The sequence below is a fragment of the Citrus clementina genome, unplaced genomic scaffold, assembly GCF_000493195.1.
Source record: "Citrus clementina cultivar Clemenules unplaced genomic scaffold, Citrus_clementina_v1.0 scaffold_3, whole genome shotgun sequence".
Taxonomy (NCBI): Eukaryota; Viridiplantae; Streptophyta; class Magnoliopsida; order Sapindales; family Rutaceae; genus Citrus; species Citrus x clementina.
Genome location: NW_006262339.1, coordinates 47,252,855 through 47,272,834, shown reverse-complemented (window position 1 = coordinate 47,272,834; position 19,980 = coordinate 47,252,855). Strand labels below are relative to the sequence as shown.

Sequence of the window (19,980 nt, the reverse complement as noted above, 5' to 3'; positions counted from 1 at the left end):
GTGTATTTATTAAAATATGAACTATTGAGTTGAGGATGGTTACTGAAAACGCGGTGAGCAGTTGGGAAGTCTGATGAATTCAAATGGTTGCTATAGTTTCGGTATGGAGAGATAACACAATACTCACCCACTTGCCACTTGAAGGGATAGATCAAGTAACAGATTTGCAACACAACTCTTTGGCTTTGGTGTCTCTATTGACCTCCAAAAATTTAAAGTGCTAGCAGTAAAAGCTGCTTTGCTTTCTGTCGGTGCATGCATGGTGGTGGCTCTCAGTCTCGTGGGAATATTGTCATGCCCGTTTTCTCTTCCCATTCTTGGGTGACGGTGGTTCTTCAGTTTCAGCTTATAATAAATATACTAATCAATGGATATTATTAATTCAGTCGGCGTTTCCATCTCGTTCAATCGAAAAAGAAGTCAGTGACAGCGAGTGAGTCATTTTCCTCTTTCGTATGTATATATATTTGTGTCATTCTATGACTACTTCGAGAAAATTTCAACCTTCTGTTCGCTCTAGTGTTCACACAATATAAATAGATAACAGAAATTAAAAAGAATCAAAATGAATGCATGCACATGAGGTTAGTAGTTGAAAACAGAAATGAGAAACGCCAACCCAGATGAGAGGGAAGCGCCGTATGATATTGGGTACTGTATTATAAATATATAAATATTGTAACACGCTGAATGTAGAATGTGGTGTCTCACACTCTCCTGCGTGGGAAGCTTTTATTCTAAGCTGTTGAGAATCTCGATAACGTAAACCCATTTTCAAGAAATGAGTGAGTTTATAAAAAAGAAAATTCTGATGTTGGAGCCATTCTTTCCTCTTTCCTCAGGCAACTTGCGCTTTTAGTTTATTGAAAATGTTATATTACAAAAGCATAATCTAATGTTGTTTATACCTTTAAACAATCGGTATTAATTTCTTTCTTTAAAAAACATTAATATTCTTCTGCACTGTCAGATTGAAAATATTGCATTTTTTTTTTAAATATCTGGGATCATGTTTTAGCTTTTTATAAAGATTGATTAATCTATTTCAATTCTCTTCCTTTGTTTGGTTTTCCTCAATTTTTCTTTTCAAGTAAACGTGTTTTTACAGTCACTGATGTATGGTGGCTTTTCTGTATTGCATTATATTATAATTTTTGCATGGGAAGCGTGGTTTCAAATCCCAATGGCCTTGGGTATGAAATTTTTTTATGCATAGATAGTCTGACTTGAAATGATCCATTGCATTGTGTGATTCATTCATTCAGCCAAACAGGACAAATCGCTTACTGAAACAGTTGTGGCAATGGAGTTAAATGGATTCAGCTCAATAAGTTCAGGAATGCCTCAGCAGGAAAGGTTGTTGCCCACTTCATCATTCTCGGGGATTAGAGTGAGCACAGCCACAGGGCAGCCTAACAGTTCAGTATCGGGCGTTCAGTTAGGGAAATTTAACATCCCACGTAAAACACGTGCCACAAGCAAGCGGTTCTCAGTTCGTTCTATTCTTGCAGATGTTGCTAAAGATTATATGGTAATACTTCAGCCGTGCATTTGGGTTTTCGACACTTATATCATGAATCATTATTCATTTCTTTTTCATGTTTCATAATTGATTGCTGCCTTAGTTGTGTTATGGCTATGGTTTCTTGTTTGGTTGTGAACATTCTATGCAGACTTTTCAGGCACCAGTATTTGAAAAACCAGAAGCTGACCCCAAGGCTGTTGCCTCCATCATATTAGGTGGTGGTGCTGGGACACGACTTTTTCCACTTACTGGAAGAAGGGCCAAGCCAGCTGTAAGCTTGCTGCGAAACGTTTTATATATATATGAATTGAATTTTAATCTTAACTTCATTTGACAATTTCCTGTTGTTTGTTACTCTCTACATGATCTTTTAGGTACCAATTGGGGGATGTTATAGACTAATTGATGTTCCAATGAGTAATTGCATCAACAGTGGAATTAAAAAAATTTACATCCTCACCCAGTTTAATTCTCAATCTCTCAACCGCCACATTTCTCGAACCTATAATTTGGGAGATGGTATGAACTTTGGTGACGGATTTGTTGAGGTATGTAACAACTAAATAATGGAGGTGGAGATGGTGGACAATAGTAAAGACACCACTGAAAATTTTCCTTTTTAAAGGATTAGATAGTGCCTATGCCTCTGATTCTGCTTCATTCTTCATGACAGGTATTAGCAGCCACTCAAAGGCAAGGCGAATCCGGAAAGAAGTGGTTTCAGGGTACAGCAGATGCTGTAAGACAGTTCATCTGGATGTTTGAGGTATGTGGAAGCTAATCCATGCCCTGTTTTCAGAATATTCTACTGTGATAGAATTAATCTTTATTCGCTCATGTTAAATGGAAATGCGCAAGAGCATATGTGAAATTAGCTGTTTGATCTGACATCACCTCTTAGCTTATCCAGCCTGCAATATATGTAAGAATCTGATGTTATCAATGTTGATGACTTTTTTTTTTTTTTCCCCAGGATGCTAAGCATAGAAACATTGAGAACATTCTCATATTGTCCGGTGATCATCTTTATCGAATGGATTATATGGACTTCGTGCAGGTCAAACCACAGTTGTTAACTTGGTGATTCTCTGTTCCATTTTTCCTACTTACATGGTTTTTTTTGTAACATGATCTCTGTCTGCAGCATCATATCAATTCGGGCGGTGATATCTCAGTTTGTTGTCTCCCTGTGGATGAAAGGTAATTATTTCTACAACATATTTAATCCAAATGGTTTATTTAGCATGTAGCAATAGTCATAAAATCAATATAATCTCACTAAGAAATATAAATTGCTTGGTGCCTCAGATTTTGATGTTCATTTTACTGCCTTCTTCCCTGCAGTCGTGCCTCAGATTTTGGGCTGATGAAGATTGATGAAACAGGAAGGATTGGACAATTTCTTGAAAAACCTAAGGGTGAAAACTTGCGATCGATGGTTGTTACTCTTTCCATTTTCCCTTGATTACCAGTTAAAGAAATCTATAATTGAAGATGGAAACTAGCTCATAGCTGTTTGAAACTATTTTGTTGTCACAGCAAATAGATACAACTGCTCTAGGACTATCAGCACAAGAAGCAAGGAATTTCCCATACATTGCATCAATGGGTATATATTTGTTTAAGACAGAGGTTCTATTGAAGGTTCTTAGGTAATTTTATATTTCTATTGACCAAAGTTTTATGCTTATATGGAGAAAAATGAGTAATGTTTCTTTCTTACTTGACATCTTTTAACTTCCATAGGTGGCATTACCCAGAGGCCAACGATTTTGGATCAGAAGTCATTCCGATGGCCACTAAAGATTTTAATGTTCAGGTAGAATCATGAAGTAATAAGATAATCGGGGATTAAGCAGTAGTTTAGAGTTTATGACTGTAGAAGAAGTTCATGATATCTTTGTGGGCTCTTGCCACTAGTTTGAGATGACATCTTAACACTGTTTGATACGAGATTACACCTTAACTCTGTTACTGATACAGAAAGGATAATTGATGTGTATCCGCGTACAAGTTGCATTGAGCTCTCAATCTCTATACAATTCACTTAAGGACTTTGCTGTTTTTACGTCCATGCCAGGCCTATTTATTCAACGACTATTGGGAAGACATAGGGACTATAAAATCATTCTTTGATGCGAATTTGTCCCTGACAGATAAGGTAGTTTTTTTTTTTTTCTTTTTTTTGCATTGTCTGCCAAAATTCTTTCCTCGTCAAAACAAGTTACCAAACTAAATTTATTCTCTACTTTTGAAGCCTCCCAAGTTTCACTTCTATGATCCGCAGAAGCCAATTTTCACATCTCCTCGATTTCTACCACCTTCTAAAATAGAGAAGTGCCGGGTATAATTTCAAACTCAGTGGCCATGCCAACAAGATGACATAGCTCTTTGATGCTATGTTGAGACCGGTCAAGTAACTACTCTTTCTATTTTAGGTTCAAGATTCTATTATTTCACATGGGTGCTTTTTGAGGGAGTGCAGCGTTGAACATTCCATTGTGGGAATCCGCTCAAGACTTGAGTATGGTGTGGAGTTGAAGGTACACTTTCTTCCTTGCCTTGTAATTTTAACTATTATTATTTACTACCCACCTTAACTCGTTCTAAAGTTGAGACTTGAGATGCCCTGTCTGCGTATTCCATTGAATCAAATAACTAGTTATTTTTATTGCTTTCATATATCTGCAATTATATTCTCCAGTTGGCACTCACATGCAGGATACCATGATGATGGGGGCTGACTATTACCAAACTGAAGCAGAGATCGCAGCTCTTTTGGCGGAGGGCAAAGTTCCGGTTGGCATTGGAAGAGATACCAAAATCAAGTAAGTTTCAAAATCCTTTTTTTTTTTTTTCTTTTTAATTTTGTTGGGTTTACACATATCATTACATGTCCCCATCATGTAGGAATTGTATAATTGACAAGAACGCGAAAATTGGAAAGAATGTGATCATTGCGAACAAGGATGTAAGTGTTACAATTAGTAGCAGAGTACTAGTACAAGAAGAAACAACTGTAGATAATTATATTAATCTTTTTGATTAATTGCAGGGCGTGGAAGAGGCAGAGAGACCTTCGGACGGATTCTATATTCGATCTGGAATTACAGTGGTGTTGAAAAATACTACAATAAAGGATGGGACGATCATTTAAAGGATATGATTCAAGTATTCAACAAAAGTAAAGAGATGGCCAAATGAAGCGTTCGTGTGTAAATATCAGATTCATGATTAATCTGTGATGAAATGAGCTGCAAACATGTTTATGAAACTTTTCGCTAAAGAAACTGGAAATGAAATTTTTCATTATTAAGTTTCTCAAGCTATCACTGGATTTTTCCGGTTGAATTTACACAATCTCTATTTGTTTGAGGGCATGAAATAATTAGTCCTCATGCAATGACAATTACAAACGTTTGTTCATTATTCTTAACACTGAAAGATTTCTCTCGTTATTTATGTCAATTTGTTTATGTCAAATGATATTTCTGTGCTGCTTCTACTCAAATCATTAATACAAGCAGCTGCCGGGACATCTTATTCAGTTGCAATTATGTGATGGAGGATAATACAGCCAGCCTGAGAGATTGTTGATTAATAATATTAGCAGTTGAAGGGCTACTCTCCAAAACAACTTCATATCCATCACCAAAATTCGTCATTCCTTGTGTCATTAGTTGCCAAAATAACCCACCACCACATGGGCCCTTGCTTTTTGCACAATCGTATATGGCATCATAAACCTTCTGAAAATAACTGTTCCGTTTCTGCTCGCTATACCCTGGATATTTATATGACTTTCCAAACTCCCCAATGAGGATTGGTTTCTTCAGAATTGAATCTGAGTCCTGGATATGAGCCTGGATCCATCTATTCACAAATGCAAGTTGAATTTCGTCACTTGTGTTTCCTGGTGGCAACCTGCCACGAATACGAATGCATACATATAAAAATTAACTAAGCTCAATTCTGATGAAATAAACACAAATACGAGAGAGAAAGGTTCTATTTTCTGAGAGAATGTTGTTAATAATAATATTATTATCGTCGTATATTACCATTGCTCGGGGTAAATATGAATGGTTGCGAAATCAACATCTGGGATCTGATTATTGGTAATGAAATCAGTACCAACAGGAGTGTTGTTGGGATTGTATTTTTGCCTTTCTGGTACTGATTCCCCATAGAAACCTTCCAAACCTACTTCAAGCAGATGATGGTTATCGATGGACTTAACATGCGCTGCCATTTCTTTAATCCACTCCTGCATGTCAAACAAACAAAACATTCAAGAGGAAAGTTGAGTGAATATTTCACGAGTTGTGATTATACATTTGGTTTCAATAATAATTAACGTACGTAGAGATTTTGAACTAGCAAACATGCCAATTAAAAGAGCACAAAGGAAAGCAAAGCGGCCCTCGTCGCCAGCGATGAAGAGTGTTTGTTTGCATGTCGCTATTTTCCAAGTGGAGCCCCCGTGGAAGCTCTTGTAATTATTATCAAAAAAAAGATTTGAGTGGAGCTAGCTATTGGCACCCCTCCAAACTCTTTATAAAGCACCTTTTACTCGTATTTACAATTTTAACCCTAAAATTGAATTGGATTCCTTTTGTATTGTTTTAAATTTTCATTCGTATTATGAAAAAACATTTGTATTTTCTTTGGTACAGTGAAAATACAGTTGTTGGCTACTGACTTGTAGGTGTCAAAATATATTGATCAGTCAAAAAATTATAAGGTTTCACTTCCAATTTTCATATCAAAATTAAACATGACAAAATAGATAAACAAACAAAAGATTAGAGAGAGAATCTAATAATGAAAGCGAGACACTACAAACAAAGTCGAGGAAATTGTAAAGGAAACTTTTGAATATTACATCCACATAAACTTTTCAAAAAAGTTAAATTGTAACAAATTATTATAATATTTTTAATTAATTTTTACCATAATTATTATTTTGTATTTTAATTATTGTTATTGTTATTATTCAAAAATTAATTATCAATAATTATTATTATTAACAATCTAATGAAAAAATTATTATTAATTATTGTTAATAGATTAATTAATTATAATACTTTTTATTCTTGTTAATAATAATAATAATAATAATAATAGTAACAATCTATTTAAAAATTATAATTATAATTCATTTAATAATTATTATATTTTTTAATTAAATGGAGGTTGTTTTGGAAATTTAAAATTATAGGGGGTGAATTGGTACTCTAGGAGTTTTAATGAAATAAAACAGAGTGTAAGGGGTTAAATGAAATTTTGCAATCTAAAAAATTTTATAATATTTACGAATAAATTGTAAATAATATAGAGTATGGGGGGTCTGAACAAAAATTTACAGGGCAACTGTAAGTTACATGTAGGGCGACCGAGTGAAAATATTTTGTAGAGAATCTTATTTCACTGGGAGATGATAAGAGTTAACAGTAGAATTAAAAAGGGACAATTTTAGAAGTGATCAAAATTTTCATTTATTCCTGATAAGTGTATTTAGTGCGGGGATTTTTTTAGAATTCTATAGGGGTGCCAATAGTTCCACTCAAAAGATTAATGTAATTCCAGATTGAGAATCTTGATTACTTGAGAAAATTAGACGCCACTATGTATTTGTATATATGTCGTTGAAGTTCATTAACATTTTAGTATTTCTAACTATTGGTGATTCAAGAGAAATAAGCAAACAAAACTGTCTTATTATTACTACTTTTTTTTTTTTCCGTCTCTCTCTATATTGAACGGGCAACTAATGAGAATTACTCCACCATGCACGCGGACGCGGTTGTTAGGTAACTTGTCCAGTTGGTGACCTAATTAAAAGCTAGTCATTGTTACGTGCCATGATGTATATGAAATATGAATTTAACCAACAAAGGATCAATCACGCGCTCATAATTTAGTTGCGCATAAGAGAGAGAGAGAGAGAGAGAGAGAGATTATAATTGATTAGAATGAATTAATTACCTGAAGTAGTGTCCCAGAGGGATCGGTTGGGCAGCGAGCTTCGTTCATGAGTTCCCATGCAAAAATGGTGGGATCATCCTTGTATGCCACGCCGGTTATCGAGTTGATTCTCGTCAGCACTGCCTACAAGCAGAGGCAGGATATTCTATTATATATACCCGAAATAATTTTATGATCCCAAATTCCAAAAAAAAAAATTAAAATTAAAATTATAGGAAGCCTAGAAATGGGGAGCCAACGAAGGAGTTAATCCATTTATTAATGGATTAATAAGTAAAAAAATGCACCTTAACATGATTCTTGTAGTATTGTTTGACAACAGCATTTGTATAGAAGTCATCCTCATTCTTCAAAGACTGGCCACGCTCTCTCGCCCATTCAACATAACGTGGCCTTCCCCCATACTCCTTGAAGTTATTCACTAAGCTTAGGATCACATAAACCCCGTATTCCCTTGCTTCTGCCACCACAAAGTCCAGTGCCTGAAATTTTAATTAACGACCAATAATCAAAGCACGTACCATTTAATAACCCACACACACGCACACACACACATATATATATATATATAGTTAATTAATTAAACCAAATCCATCATATATGTTATGTTATTATATGATAGATCCTACCTTTCTTAGCTAATTAAAAATTAAAGACCACACGCACCTTGAACGTGTCCTCGTTGTATGAACCAGGAGAAACCTGAAGGGCTCTGTAACCGCCGTCGCTAAAAGCCCAAGTTCTAGCGATATTCATGCCATATTTGGTGGCTTGTTGAAATGCGGCTGTCACCTTCGCCTTCGTTGATGGGTCACCTGCATAATACAACATCCAGTACGCATTGAAACCATTTAAGTAGAGAGGCTTCCCATTTACAGCAAAATGGCTCCCATTTGTTTGTGCAAATTCTTGATTAGGGTTGGCTTTAGCCATGTAGATGTAAGTATTCAGATATATGATTACTAGTAGAGCCAAAAAGATGAAACTGTTGAACAATCTTGTGACTAACATGGCTGGCTAGCTAGCATAAACTTAATTATAGCCGAGAAAGTTTCAGCAATAATTATACACACATGACGTTATAAAGTTGAATGGTGGTTCTTCATGTGAGAGAGAGAGAGAGAGAGAGAGACGGGGATGAATGATGATGATGATGAATTGCGTGCTCTGCAGGGTTTATATGGAGATTCTTCGGCTTAGGACTATGCGAAACCTAGTGGTTTCAGCTTCTTTTTATTTTGTATTTATTGTGTGTGATAGTGACTTGAACTCTCTAATTCGACAGCCTATAAATGAACTTGGTTGTCATATAAACTCAAGGAAAATACAACTTTAATTAACCAAAATTTGACTTATATATAAAATTTTGAACATGAAGAATCCTAAAATATCTTGGTAAAAAGTAAATTATTTATTCATAATTACGTTAATATCTTAGCCTTTTTATGTTTAATTATTAAGTTTATAGGATCGTTTCCAAGTCCAATAATTATATATAAATTGTATGTATAAATTGGATGAATAGAAGTTACATTCATGTTAACACTGCATTGCATGAATTACAAGTGGCAATTTTTTTTCTTTCAATTATCTTCTCACGGTTTGCAGCGCATTCAAATGGAGCTCTCATCGATCACCGAGTCCTCCACTCAAGGATTATGATAATAATCCTTGAATTTACTGAAAGCTTTAATTGTCGTTAATAAAAAGCACATTTGATTTTAATTGACAGGTTGAATTTCTTTTCTTTTTAATTTGGCCTATAAATGGAGCTGAATCAAGCTAAGACGCAACACCATTCACCAATGACAGCTTGACCAAACCACTGGCCACTAGGCATGGCTGATTCCCAATTATCTGATTATCAGCACAAGCTGAAGTGACAAACGGGCTGACGATTTCATTTTAATTACACCACCCTCTCCATCGCTGTTTTGGAATTTCTTTGCGTACCCGCAAAAGCCAAAATCATCCTATTTGTGCAGATGCAGAAGCAGCAGCCAGAAGTCGCCTTCTAAATCTCCGTCATTGCATTGGCATTGTCTCATGTGTTTACTCACCAATCACCACACACGCAACCTTTCATCTTTTGATTAAAGATAATGGCCAGCTAGCTAGACCTGTATATACCTCAAAGCCATATCCATAATCATGATAATCCAGATTCAGCCACCGGTCTTCAATATCAATATGACAATATCACATCTTCAGAATTTTATTTCTGACGACCATCATTATCATGTGAGTTGTTTTATTTTATTTTTTTTTGCCGTGGCGTGATTGATGCCAAATGGTCTATTTAAGTAACCATTTCTGAGGTTAACCCAGATTAAGTCCCGTGACCATGAGGCTTCCAGTTCGAACCACATATATGGATCAAAGAGAGCATTGCAAATTTTCGTTGCCAGCCCGACATGCCTGTTACGCTAACTCAATCACAAAGACTAATTACATATCAGCACCACTGGCGGGACTTTGCTCTATCCATCCTTTCTGGTCACATGTTAATCTCGAGGCCCTGCCCTCACCCAGTTAGCAATTTAGTGACTGAATGTCAATGAGACTCCTGGTTCTGCTCCATGGAAGTTCCTTGTAAAACCCCAACTCTTTGGACCATACATCTTGCAATGTCAATGTTTAAGCCCACAATCTAACCAGTCCCAGATGATACCATTATATATTTATATTGATGGAAACTGTAACTAGACGCATCCCGTTGAATTTAACAACAAATGCACAGAGCAAAACAGCCGAATCGATAAGCCTGATAAGAGTCTAAATTCATGCATAACCACCGTCTGTCAATTTACCTAACCATGGGACAAATCAATACCCAGATGAACAATTTTTAATATTTTAAACTGTAGTAAGTTAACCTGCTGCCGTATGAAGTATTGAAATTATATATTAGGTACCCAGTACTATTAATTTTCCACCATTAAGAGTTGTGTACATTTGTTTTTACGGAAGCCAGCAAATAACATTCGTGGAACTGTGGGCATGAACTAATATCTAGGTTTGACTCTGCATCCGCAATTTTGGTAACCACCATCATCCACTGATAAAAACTGATTACTAATACTAGCATGCTGGAAATGATAAGATTACCTGGACCTGGATGTTGCAACGAATTGGCATGTGCCTGTGAGCAACCTATTTGAAGTTGAAACAGAAATTGCAGGATATCAAGATTTAAACATCTATAATAAGAAACTAATATAATTATTTAAATAAGATTATTACAATGTACATGTACTCCAAGTTAGTGACTCATCAAATCAACAAACCAAATTCAAGTAATAGACGATAAATTACTCTTAATAGCTGCTTAATTACCTTACGCAGAAGACATTAAAGAGGTCCCATATGTCAAATTGAAGTAGCCAATCTACTTTCCGAGCACATTGCTTCTTTTAGTTGCAAAATCTAAGTTAATGGAGTTGGATTATCACAGAGTATCTAGGCCTATAAGGCTGTATTAAAACAAAAACTTACTATTATAGCAACAGAAAAAAGAAAATTTACCTAAAAGTTGTTGCAGCTCTGTGAACATTTGTGTGAATTCATCCCTTTTTGGGTTGTTTTCAGTGGCTAGGACCCATGATTTTCATTTTCCAATACACAGAAAATGACTTTCACCTATTTCCACCAAGAAAAGTTTGGAAATTGGAATACAGCTGCTCAAAATGCTGTGCCCAAAAATATGATTTTTGTTGTTAAAAGTCATTCTCATTCTTTCTAATTCTTAGACAGACTTCTCAGTTATGAAACCAAATGGGACCCTAATATTGAAAAATCAACACGAGGCCTTGTCACTACTAATACAGATACCTTGATCTAAAAGATGAGAGAACAGACCACCAAGCCTACCTCACGTTGAGTAAAAAAAAGAAAAAGTGAAATGACAGAACGGCCAGGTATTCATACGTCAACCCTAGGAGCCCCATTTGACCTATTCAACTATGATGAGCTCGACTTTATGAAACACAGTCCCCTTCTACAGAACAGGCAATTAGGAAGATGAAAACCTTGCAGGATCCCGTTTGGAACTTCCACTTGCCTTCCTTGGTGATCAGTGTTTCCCATATTTAAGCTCCTTACAACCATGCAACTTTGTCTGCGTCGCTTAACGAGATACACTTCTGACCAAGTAGAAATTTGATCTAGGTCAACACTGTTAGTGACAATTTACAAACACACCATCCCCATATCGGTTTTACACTAACCATAGCTCTGTATGATATTTACTCATTGCAAGTTTGCAACAATGGGTACTCCCCATCTCCCATGCACTTTCTTAACCATCAGTAGGCCAGGGCAGCATAATGGATAAATAATTATTTAACGAATAAACAAGTCAAATCAAATAAACAGTTTCCACTGGAATATATGACATATATTTGACGAGAAAGAATGGTTACAGCATATTAGAAGGGGAATTCTACCGGTTTCTTTACAAGAAATGTAGCTACAATTAGTAGTAAAACAATGGTGAATTACACAACTCATTAGCTTGACATGTTAACTTACAGAAGTGGGTATGGGACAAATTTCCTCTTAAGATGCTGGCGGCTGAATCTGCTTTAACTGTTGTGCTACTTGCCTCATAGAAGGTCTGGAGGAAAGAGATTCACCAGTACACATAATTGCCAAATTGAGCATCTCAATCAAATCATCATGGGGTCCACAATCCCATAACCCAGCTGTAAAGAACTCACAGGGTCGCCCCTGCAGAAGTAACATACTTGCCCAAGCCACAATGTTGAAACCATTTCCAAAGGAACAGAAAGAGGGATCCAAAGCCTTCTTGTCAGATATTAATTCAAGAAGGACAACACCAAAACTATACACATCTGCCTTATCAGAAACGCGGCATGTCATTGCATATTCAGGTGCAACGTATCCAAAAGTTCCTGCTACATCAGTAGTAGCATGTGTCTCTGAAGTACCCAAAAGCCTTGCAAGGCCAAAATCAGATAGATATGCATTTAAGTTATTATCCAATAATATGTTGCTCGGTTTGATATCACGGTGCAGTACCCTCGGTACACACTCGTCATGCAAATAAGCTAGGGCACGTGCAACATCTAGGGCAATCTTGTGCAGCATACTCCATTCCACAGTCCTCCTTGGTCTGTCCTGGATGAATTTTTCCAGATTGCCACCAGGCAAGTAGTTGTAGATTAAGAACATTTCTGCCTCACTGACATGGTAGCCTATCAGTGTTACAAGGTTAGGATGCTGCACTCTCCCAAGAGTTCTTATCTCAGCAGCAAATTGTTGAACACCTTGAAACCGCCCAACAGAAAGCCGCTTTACAGCCACAACAACTCCAGGAATGATTTCAGCCTTGTATGTAGCTCCAAAACCTCCACTTCCAATGCAGTTTTGAACATTGAAACCAGCTGTAGCTCTAACAACATTTTCATACGTCAGCTGCACACCAATGTTGTTGCAAATTACAACCTCTTTCCTAACTAAACCAGGATCAGCTATAGAATTGCAAGAAAATTTCTTCATACATATAAGCAAAAGCACCAAGGCTATCAGGACAGAAAGAATGACTGCGGCTGATGTGATGGAGGCAATTTCTATTGGATTAAGCCCACTGCTGTTTCCTTGTATGCTTTCAGAAGGGGAATAAGCTTCTTGTTGGGAAACATTACCAGAATGCTGCCGCTCCCATTCGGAGGATGATGGATCAGTATGGCACAGTTGAAGATTAGGATTTCCTTGAACATTTTCACACTTAATCAAAGAGTTCCGAGGGGCAGATCCAGACAAGTTGTTGAAAGACACATCAAATATTGAGAGCGAAGATCTGGTACCAAAGCCAGGGGGTATCCTTCCAGTGAGATTGTTATGATCTAACCTCAAAACATTCAGATGCTCAAGTTTGGAAAATTCAGAGGGTATCTCTCCTGAGAGAGAATTTGCAGAAAGTTCCAAAACCTCCAATGAAGCCAGTTGAGTTAACTCCCAAGGTATTGCACCCGTAAAGTTATTGAGGGACAGAGAAAGGAATTTCAAGTCCTCCATCTTGTTAATATAGGATGGTAAGGGACCTTGCAAATGGTTTCTACTGAGGTTGAGGTTACGTAGGGAATCAAAGTTAGTGAAACTCTGTGGAATTAAACCAACAAATTCATTGCCAGCCATGCTCAGAAATTTCATGCATTTACAATGGCTACCCATATCTGAAGGAACTTCGCCAATAAGTTTGTTGTTTCCAATATCAAAGATTAGCCCATCCAAACTGAGGCACAGATCAAATGGATATGTCGAAAGATTGCCCTTGAGACTGTTCCCAGACAACCAAAAACCATAGTAAGGCCTACTAGACAAACTATCTGAATCAATTAGAAAGGGTGGAACTGGACCAGTGAAGAGATTGTTGCTAAAATCATGTAATATAAACAAACCATTGGAAGGAGAAGAAAAAGGAGCACAACTGGTTAGTGCATTTTCATAGAAGAAAGCTGTGTAAAAACCAATCAAATCAACATGTGACATTGACCAATTTACAGACATCTTAGAGCATTCACTGTGAGAAATTCTAGGAATTTCTCCAGATAAAAGATTTTGGCTAACATTAAAGACAGCCATGCACGGCACAGAAACTTCTTCAGGAAGCAACCCAGTCAAGTTATTTGAGCTCAAATCAAGAAAGTATAAGCTCTTACAGTTTCCAAGGGAGGCGGGTATTTGTCCTGTGAAGAAATTGTGAGCTAAATTCAGCATCTCCAATTTAGAACACAACTCCCAGTTTTGAGGAAAAATGCCCTCCAAATTCAAGTTCGGTGCCCAAAATACACGAAGATTTGGAAGTCTAGTAATACTATCAGGCAATCCACCATCAAAAAAGTTATAATCCTCCCCTCCATCAACCACCGGCTGAATTGGCAAGTCACCATGTTCTCTTGAATACAGAGGGCCATAGTCATTCCTCAGTACCAGAACTTTTAACTGCTTACACATGCCCAACTCTGATGGTACAATACCACTCAAAAAATTCCGGGACAAGTCAAGAACTTCAAGATTCACAAGTTGACCAAAACTTGAAGGAATATCACCTTGCAACATATTCGAAGACAAAAGTAAAGACCGAAGCTCAGTGCAATTCCCCAAGCTTGGAGGAATCGAACCAGTAAGTGAGTTTGCAGCCAAAAGAATATGCTCAAGACTCACACAATTGTCACCAAATTCCTCAGGAACTGAACCACTTAACAAATTAAAAGAAAGCGAAACAACTTGGAAACCCGGAGACTGTCCAAAAAATGCCGGGATTGTTCCGTTAAATTGATTCCCAGATAAATTAATAAGTCGTAATGAAGAACAATTTTGGAGAGTGGGTGGAATAGGTCCGTGAAAAGAATTAAAACTCAAATCAAGAATCTCCAAAAGAGAAAGTTGACCAATCTCCAGCGGCAACTCTCCGGAAAACCCATTGAAGGCAAGCAACAAAACCCTAAGTTGAGTTAGGTCACCAATTGCACGTGACAGATTTCCACTTAATTTATCTGATGAATTACTATTGATATTTCCGCGGTCATGCTGATGCAACTGCAAGCAAGGAAAGTGGAAAGAAAAGTTACCTCCAGGTCCAGCTGCTGGTGGGAGAGAGAGCAGAGAACATGAGGTGAGGCTGAGATTGGAGGAAAGGTTGAGAGATGTGACGCGACCAGAAAGTGGGTCACAAGTGACCCCGTGCCACGAGCATGAGTCCGTGTCTTTAGGGTTCCAATTAGAAGTTAATCCTAATGGGTCTTCGGTAATAGCAGATTTGAGCTGGAGCAGTGCATTCTTATCTTCAGCAAGACCATCAGCAGAAGCCACAGCCAGCAAACTGCAGATAATTTGGAGACCAACAAGAAAACATAGTAATTTATTAAGTAGGAGTAAGTGAAGTTGATAATGATGGCTATATATTTGTGATCTTCTTGGCATTTTTGAGAATTTTAGTGGGTACCAAGGGAAGAAAAAGAAGAAGGCTAAGCTTAGAAAAGAAGCAAGAAGCTATGAAGTAGTAACATGGAGGGGAAGAAACAGAGAAAGTTTTGCAGAAGTTAAGGAGTGTGGAATTTCAGAAGAGTGTAAGACTCTGCAGTGGTTACTGTAAACAACTAGTATACAGAAGACTTGTGTTGTTCCAAAGTAAAGTAGAGATGTTTTAAAGTGGAACTGCTTTTTCTGTCTCTTGCCAATTAAAGAGTCTTCTAAATGATTTTGTCATTTTTAAAGATTTTCTTTCAGACATTCTCTTAATCTTCTACTTCTAATCTGGATTTTATTAAGGGTCCGCTTGTAATACAGCGTCTGTATCTCATACAGCTAAATTTAATATTTTATTTTAAAAAAAGACAACCGTTAGATAGAAGTAGATACATCCAATGGTTAATATGCGTGATTACTCATTTTGGCTACCGGATGTGCAGTTATTATTTCATCAATTAACTCATCTAAAAAATCACTGCCGTTGGATTGTGATGCCCCTCTCTCTCATAATATCAGCCTTTGTGTTTTCTTCTGTTATTGTTTTCTCCTACATCCGGAATTTTGGATGAATGAAATTGGTATTCAAGAATATTCACCACCCATCACAGCAAAGAGCAAAGATATAGTTGAAGGAGTGCCATTTATTCGATCTGTCACTCTCGCTTCAATTCGTTGCTCAATTTCTCGCGCTCAGCTTCAATCTATCACTCTCAGCTTGAATTTTTCACTGTGATGAATCATCTCTCTTGCTGTATCTCTCTCTTATGTCTTCCAATAATTTCGGTGAGCTCTCTCTCTCTAATTTAATATATGATTAAAATCTTATCATGTCATTAAATATGCTTGAAGTTTCAGATTATTTTATGGATATTACTTGAAATTTCAGTTTCAATAATTTGATTTTACAATTGAGAAATTATTACTTGAAATATTGGGATGATTTCTAGGGATTGATAATTGAATGATAATTGCTAGGGATTGTCATTTTTTTCTTTTGAATAGATAGATTTGCAATTAAGTCATACTGCAATATTTCATCTTGAGATTCTGTTGTTCACAAAGAGGAAAAAAATCAAAAATTAAAAAAAAAGGTTACATTATCGAGCATCAAGCAAATGAAAGTAATGGGGTTTGTTTTGATGAGCTGTGAATTGGGGCTTGTCATTTTATTGAATTATCTTCAATATAAGTGGAAAGGGATTTCTTCTCTCCAGAAAATTATTGTATATTTCCTTTTAAATTCTAGATTCGCATGGAGCTGATTTTTTATATTTGAATGGTTTAATTAAATAATGTGCTGCTGCCAGTGGCATGAATTAATGTAGTCTCGCTAGTATTCGTGATTTGGGGTAATGATCTAATTGAACAATTATATTTCTATTATTCTTATATTTGAGTCCAATGATATTATGGTGGTTTTATGACAATATTCTATTGTTTTGTGCCGCAAATTGGCTACTGAGTTGTGTATGTGCTGGGTATATGCTGTATGTGCTTGTTGTTGAATTTGCTTGACTTTGGATGTGATTCTTGCCATGTTTATAAGAAATAGACGCAGGTCTTTGTGTGGTAATGGAATTTTCTAAGTTGCCTTACGATAAATCTAGAGTCTTAAGTAACTATACTTTGTAACCTTAAACCTTTATGTGTAAGACTTGGTGTACTTGGTTGTGAAAGAATGTTAAATGTTGACCTATCTTCATTGGTGAAGATAAATGAAGTTACGAGAGGTTTCTAATTGCTATAATCCTGACAATTTCTCTGGTGGACTTGTAATAATTTTATTCATGGCATGTAATTTGTTTTTATCAGGAGGCCCAGTTTGCTTGTGGTCTCAAATCTAGGGTAATATTTTAAATAAGTTCTGCAATATATGTGTTGCTATTTTTTTTTAATTGGTTTTAGTATTATTTGGAGGGATATTATGATCTGCTGAAGCTTATCAAGCTGGTGCAGCAAGCAGGCCTTTATCTTAATCTTAGGATTGGTCCTTACGATTGTGCTAAGTAGAATTTTGCGTAGGTTACAACGAATAGTTTTTCTGAAAAAGACCTGAGAAGACGCTCTATTTTCTTGCATGTTTTTGAAATGAGCAAAACTTTTCTTTCTTATTTTCAGGGTTCCTGGTTTGCTGAAGTACATGCCAGGTATCAATCCCTCTAATATACTAACCCTTTATTAGGTGTAAAACATGATTTAAAACAATTCATAGCATGAGTTCTGTCATTATTGGTTTCAGTGCATTGATTTTGATCTTGGTTACAACCCCATCAGCCCCTAGTCCTCATTCCCAGCAGCCTGTAATGCCTTTTTTTTTTTTTTAAAGCACTGTACTTTGTTTTATGATGAAATTTGTTTGTATGACACAAAATTGAGGACATGGTAATAGTCATGATTTTAATGTATGCAACAAAGGTCATTATGTTGAAATTAGTATGGGAGTTAGCATTTATACTTTGAATGTATTATATATTAGACCCAATTATTTGATTCAACTGAACCTTGTTTAAAAGTGCTTCTAAATTTTCTCATTACAAAGACTTAAGATACTGCGGCTTGCATGTTAAAATAGTGAAAGTGTTTCATGGATTTGATTAATTATGATCTTTGTCAGCATTGGTGATATACATATAGCATATGGAAGGAAATTATAATTTTTTTTTCTTGTTTATGAATGCAAAACTTCTTTTTGAATTTTGTAGATAAGACACTTTAAGATTATCTCTACTTTGTAGGTTATTATTCTTGTCAATTGCTTTGTTTGCCACACTACCAGGCTTTGCAGAGTACTTGTTGGTTTGTATGGATTGAGGTCTAGTGATTTTACGTGATATTTCTTAAATTGTTAAGCATAAACATTTTGTTTGCTTCCTCAAACGGTATGAATGTTCTGCGTTCAACTTCCTTGTTCGATCATTTGTGTTACCTCTCCAGTTTTTCATTATTTTTCCTTTTGTTTCTTGAGTTTCCGTAGTCTTTAACTTTTCATTTGAAAGGATTTTGACCTGCTTGTTACAGCGTTCTTTAATCACGGTAGAAAATAAAAATACGACTTAAAGCAATAATTTATAGCAGGAATGGAAATGGTGGAAAATTAGAGATTGAAATTTTGTTATTTTAATTTGTTTATCTTTGTGGCTTTACTCTATCTTAGGAATTGTGAAGTTTTCTACTCTAATTTTCATATTATTTTTAACCAATTATGTTCGTCTAAAGGTTCAATTATGTTTAAGTGGTAATGTTAATGGAAACTTCTTTTAGAGTTTTGGCTTGTGTAAAGAAGATTTAGTTTAATTGAATATTTTTTCCCATGTAATTGAATAGCATTTTTATTTTTATTAGGGGGGATATTTTAATGATCTAAAACTCACATAATCTTTAATATTTCAGTTGAATTATAGTTATTTGATTGTTAGATTTAATTTTGTTTGTTTTATTGTTTATTGGATTTTTCTGCTTGTCTTAATTCCTTGGATTATAGTTGTAACATGTAATATAATTCTTTTGGGATTGATCTTGTTTGGTTATTCTGTTTATTGATGAGCTTCTTCTATTTTCACCATGAAAATATTATAGATAAACAATTTCACTAGTTGAGTTTTTAGGCCTGTGTAGATCCAACGAGGTTTAAATGGAGACTAGGATGTTGTTTGTGCATTATAATTGTGAGAGAACCTAAGGTTAAGTGAGCTTTCAATTTTGTCAATTATGAACTCAATTAATGTTTCCATTTGTTCAACTATGTTTTTCTTTTGGGTTAAGCATAAAAATGACATGAAATGGTTAGATAATTTTCTTGTTGATTTTCCTAGCTGAGAGTGCTGATTACAATGTTATAAGGTATGATTTATTATTTTTGTATATTTCAACAATACTGGAATGATAGGCTTTCTCATTTTAGCTTGAAATTGTATTTGTGGATTTGTAAAATTGATTAAACGACGGATGGATTTGTTCAATATTCATTTGGATCGTACTCTTGTGCACGTGTGTTGGTTTATATGCATTGAGATATGGTGTTGTTTATTTGCATTAGTTGTGTGATGACTTTGTTTTTTGGTTTCTTAATATTTTTGATTTGTTAAGCGCAAACATTTTGTTTGGTTCCACAAATGATATGAATGTTTAGAGTTGATCAAGGCATCTGTTTAGTCGCTTTGCTCTTGGCTCTCCAATTTTTCATTCTTTTTCCTTCTATTTCTTGAGTTTCTATCTTTAGTTTTTCATTTGGAGGATTTTGATTTGTTTGCTACCTTGTTTGTTGCAGGAGTAAATGAAAATATGACATGAAGCAATAATTTGTAGCAAGAATGTAAATACTGAAAAATAGAGATTGAACTCTTGTTACTTGTAATTTCAATTTTTTTTTTGGTACTCTAATCTTAGGGATTGTGGATTATTTTACTCCTATTATTTGTATTATTTTCCTTTGTCCAAATTTTCAATTATACTCCGGTGATTCTATTAGTAGT

At 35.7% G+C, this 19,980-nt stretch overlaps 3 protein-coding genes and 1 long non-coding RNA gene across 7 annotated transcripts; 2 read left to right on the top strand and 2 right to left on the bottom strand.

Moving 5' to 3' along the window:
• The first annotated feature begins 375 nt into the window (after positions 1-375).
• Positions 376-4,812, top strand: LOC18046960 (glucose-1-phosphate adenylyltransferase large subunit 1). Of its 4 annotated transcripts, none has more exons than XM_024187959.1 (16): positions 376-433; positions 1,266-1,531; positions 1,674-1,796; positions 1,900-2,073; positions 2,199-2,291; positions 2,499-2,582; positions 2,670-2,725; positions 2,870-2,963; positions 3,065-3,177; positions 3,272-3,344; positions 3,606-3,686; positions 3,783-3,869; positions 3,964-4,068; positions 4,247-4,353; positions 4,436-4,496; positions 4,581-4,810. In XM_024187959.1, exons 2-16 carry the CDS (start codon positions 1,304-1,306, stop codon positions 4,680-4,682), a joined length of 1,581 nt encoding a protein of 526 aa, XP_024043727.1. In that variant the 5' UTR covers positions 376-433; positions 1,266-1,303; the 3' UTR covers positions 4,683-4,810. The 4 variants fall into 4 exon arrangements, with proteins under 4 accessions (XP_024043727.1, XP_006444661.2, XP_024043725.1 ...); XM_006444598.2 differs by lacking the exon at positions 376-433 and adding an exon at positions 599-651 and having other exon boundaries at positions 4,581-4,696; XM_024187957.1 differs by lacking the exon at positions 376-433 and adding an exon at positions 717-785 and having other exon boundaries at positions 4,581-4,696.
• Positions 4,813-5,061: 249 nt separating this feature from the next.
• Positions 5,062-8,644, bottom strand: LOC18046959 (mannan endo-1,4-beta-mannosidase 4). The gene is made up of 5 exons (XM_006444597.2): positions 8,180-8,644; positions 7,801-7,995; positions 7,514-7,636; positions 5,587-5,792; positions 5,062-5,449 (listed from the first exon to the last, which is right to left on the bottom strand). Exons 1-5 carry the CDS (start codon positions 8,522-8,524, stop codon positions 5,080-5,082), a joined length of 1,239 nt encoding a protein of 412 aa, XP_006444660.1. The 5' UTR covers positions 8,525-8,644; the 3' UTR covers positions 5,062-5,079.
• A 3,255-nt stretch (positions 8,645-11,899) lies between these two features.
• LOC18046958 (LRR receptor-like serine/threonine-protein kinase RPK2) lies at positions 11,900-15,734 on the bottom strand. The gene has a single exon (XM_006444596.2). It carries the CDS (start codon positions 15,458-15,460, stop codon positions 12,071-12,073), a length of 3,390 nt encoding a protein of 1,129 aa, XP_006444659.2. The 5' UTR covers positions 15,461-15,734; the 3' UTR covers positions 11,900-12,070.
• A 208-nt stretch (positions 15,735-15,942) lies between these two features.
• LOC112100389 lies at positions 15,943-19,980 on the top strand. The gene is made up of 3 exons (XR_002906751.1): positions 15,943-16,291; positions 17,627-17,655; positions 19,776-19,980. It is a non-coding gene; the product is annotated as an uncharacterized LOC112100389 (long non-coding RNA).

Bases quoted from the DNA above. Each gene is read 5' to 3' on its own strand.
- LOC18046960 (XM_006444598.2), top strand. From the start codon at position 624: ATGAGAGGGAAGCGCCGTATGATATTGG. The intron at 1,532-1,673 runs GTAATACTTCAG...CATTCTATGCAG, and splicing joins ATGTTGCTAAAGATTATATG to ACTTTTCAGGCACCAGTATT. The intron at 4,354-4,435 runs GTAAGTTTCAAA...CCCATCATGTAG, and splicing joins GGAAGAGATACCAAAATCAA to GAATTGTATAATTGACAAGA.
- LOC18046959 (XM_006444597.2), bottom strand. From the start codon at position 8,524: ATGTTAGTCACAAGATTGTTCAACAGTTTCATCTTTTTGGCTCTACTA. The intron at 5,793-7,513 runs GTAATTAATTCA...TTTGACATGCAG, and splicing joins CCTCTGGGACACTACTTCAG to GAGTGGATTAAAGAAATGGC. The intron at 5,450-5,586 runs GTAATATACGAC...TATTCGTGGCAG, and splicing joins CATATTTACCCCGAGCAATG to GTTGCCACCAGGAAACACAA.
- LOC18046958 (XM_006444596.2), bottom strand. From the start codon at position 15,460: ATGCCAAGAAGATCACAAATATATAGCCATCATTATCAACTTCACTTA.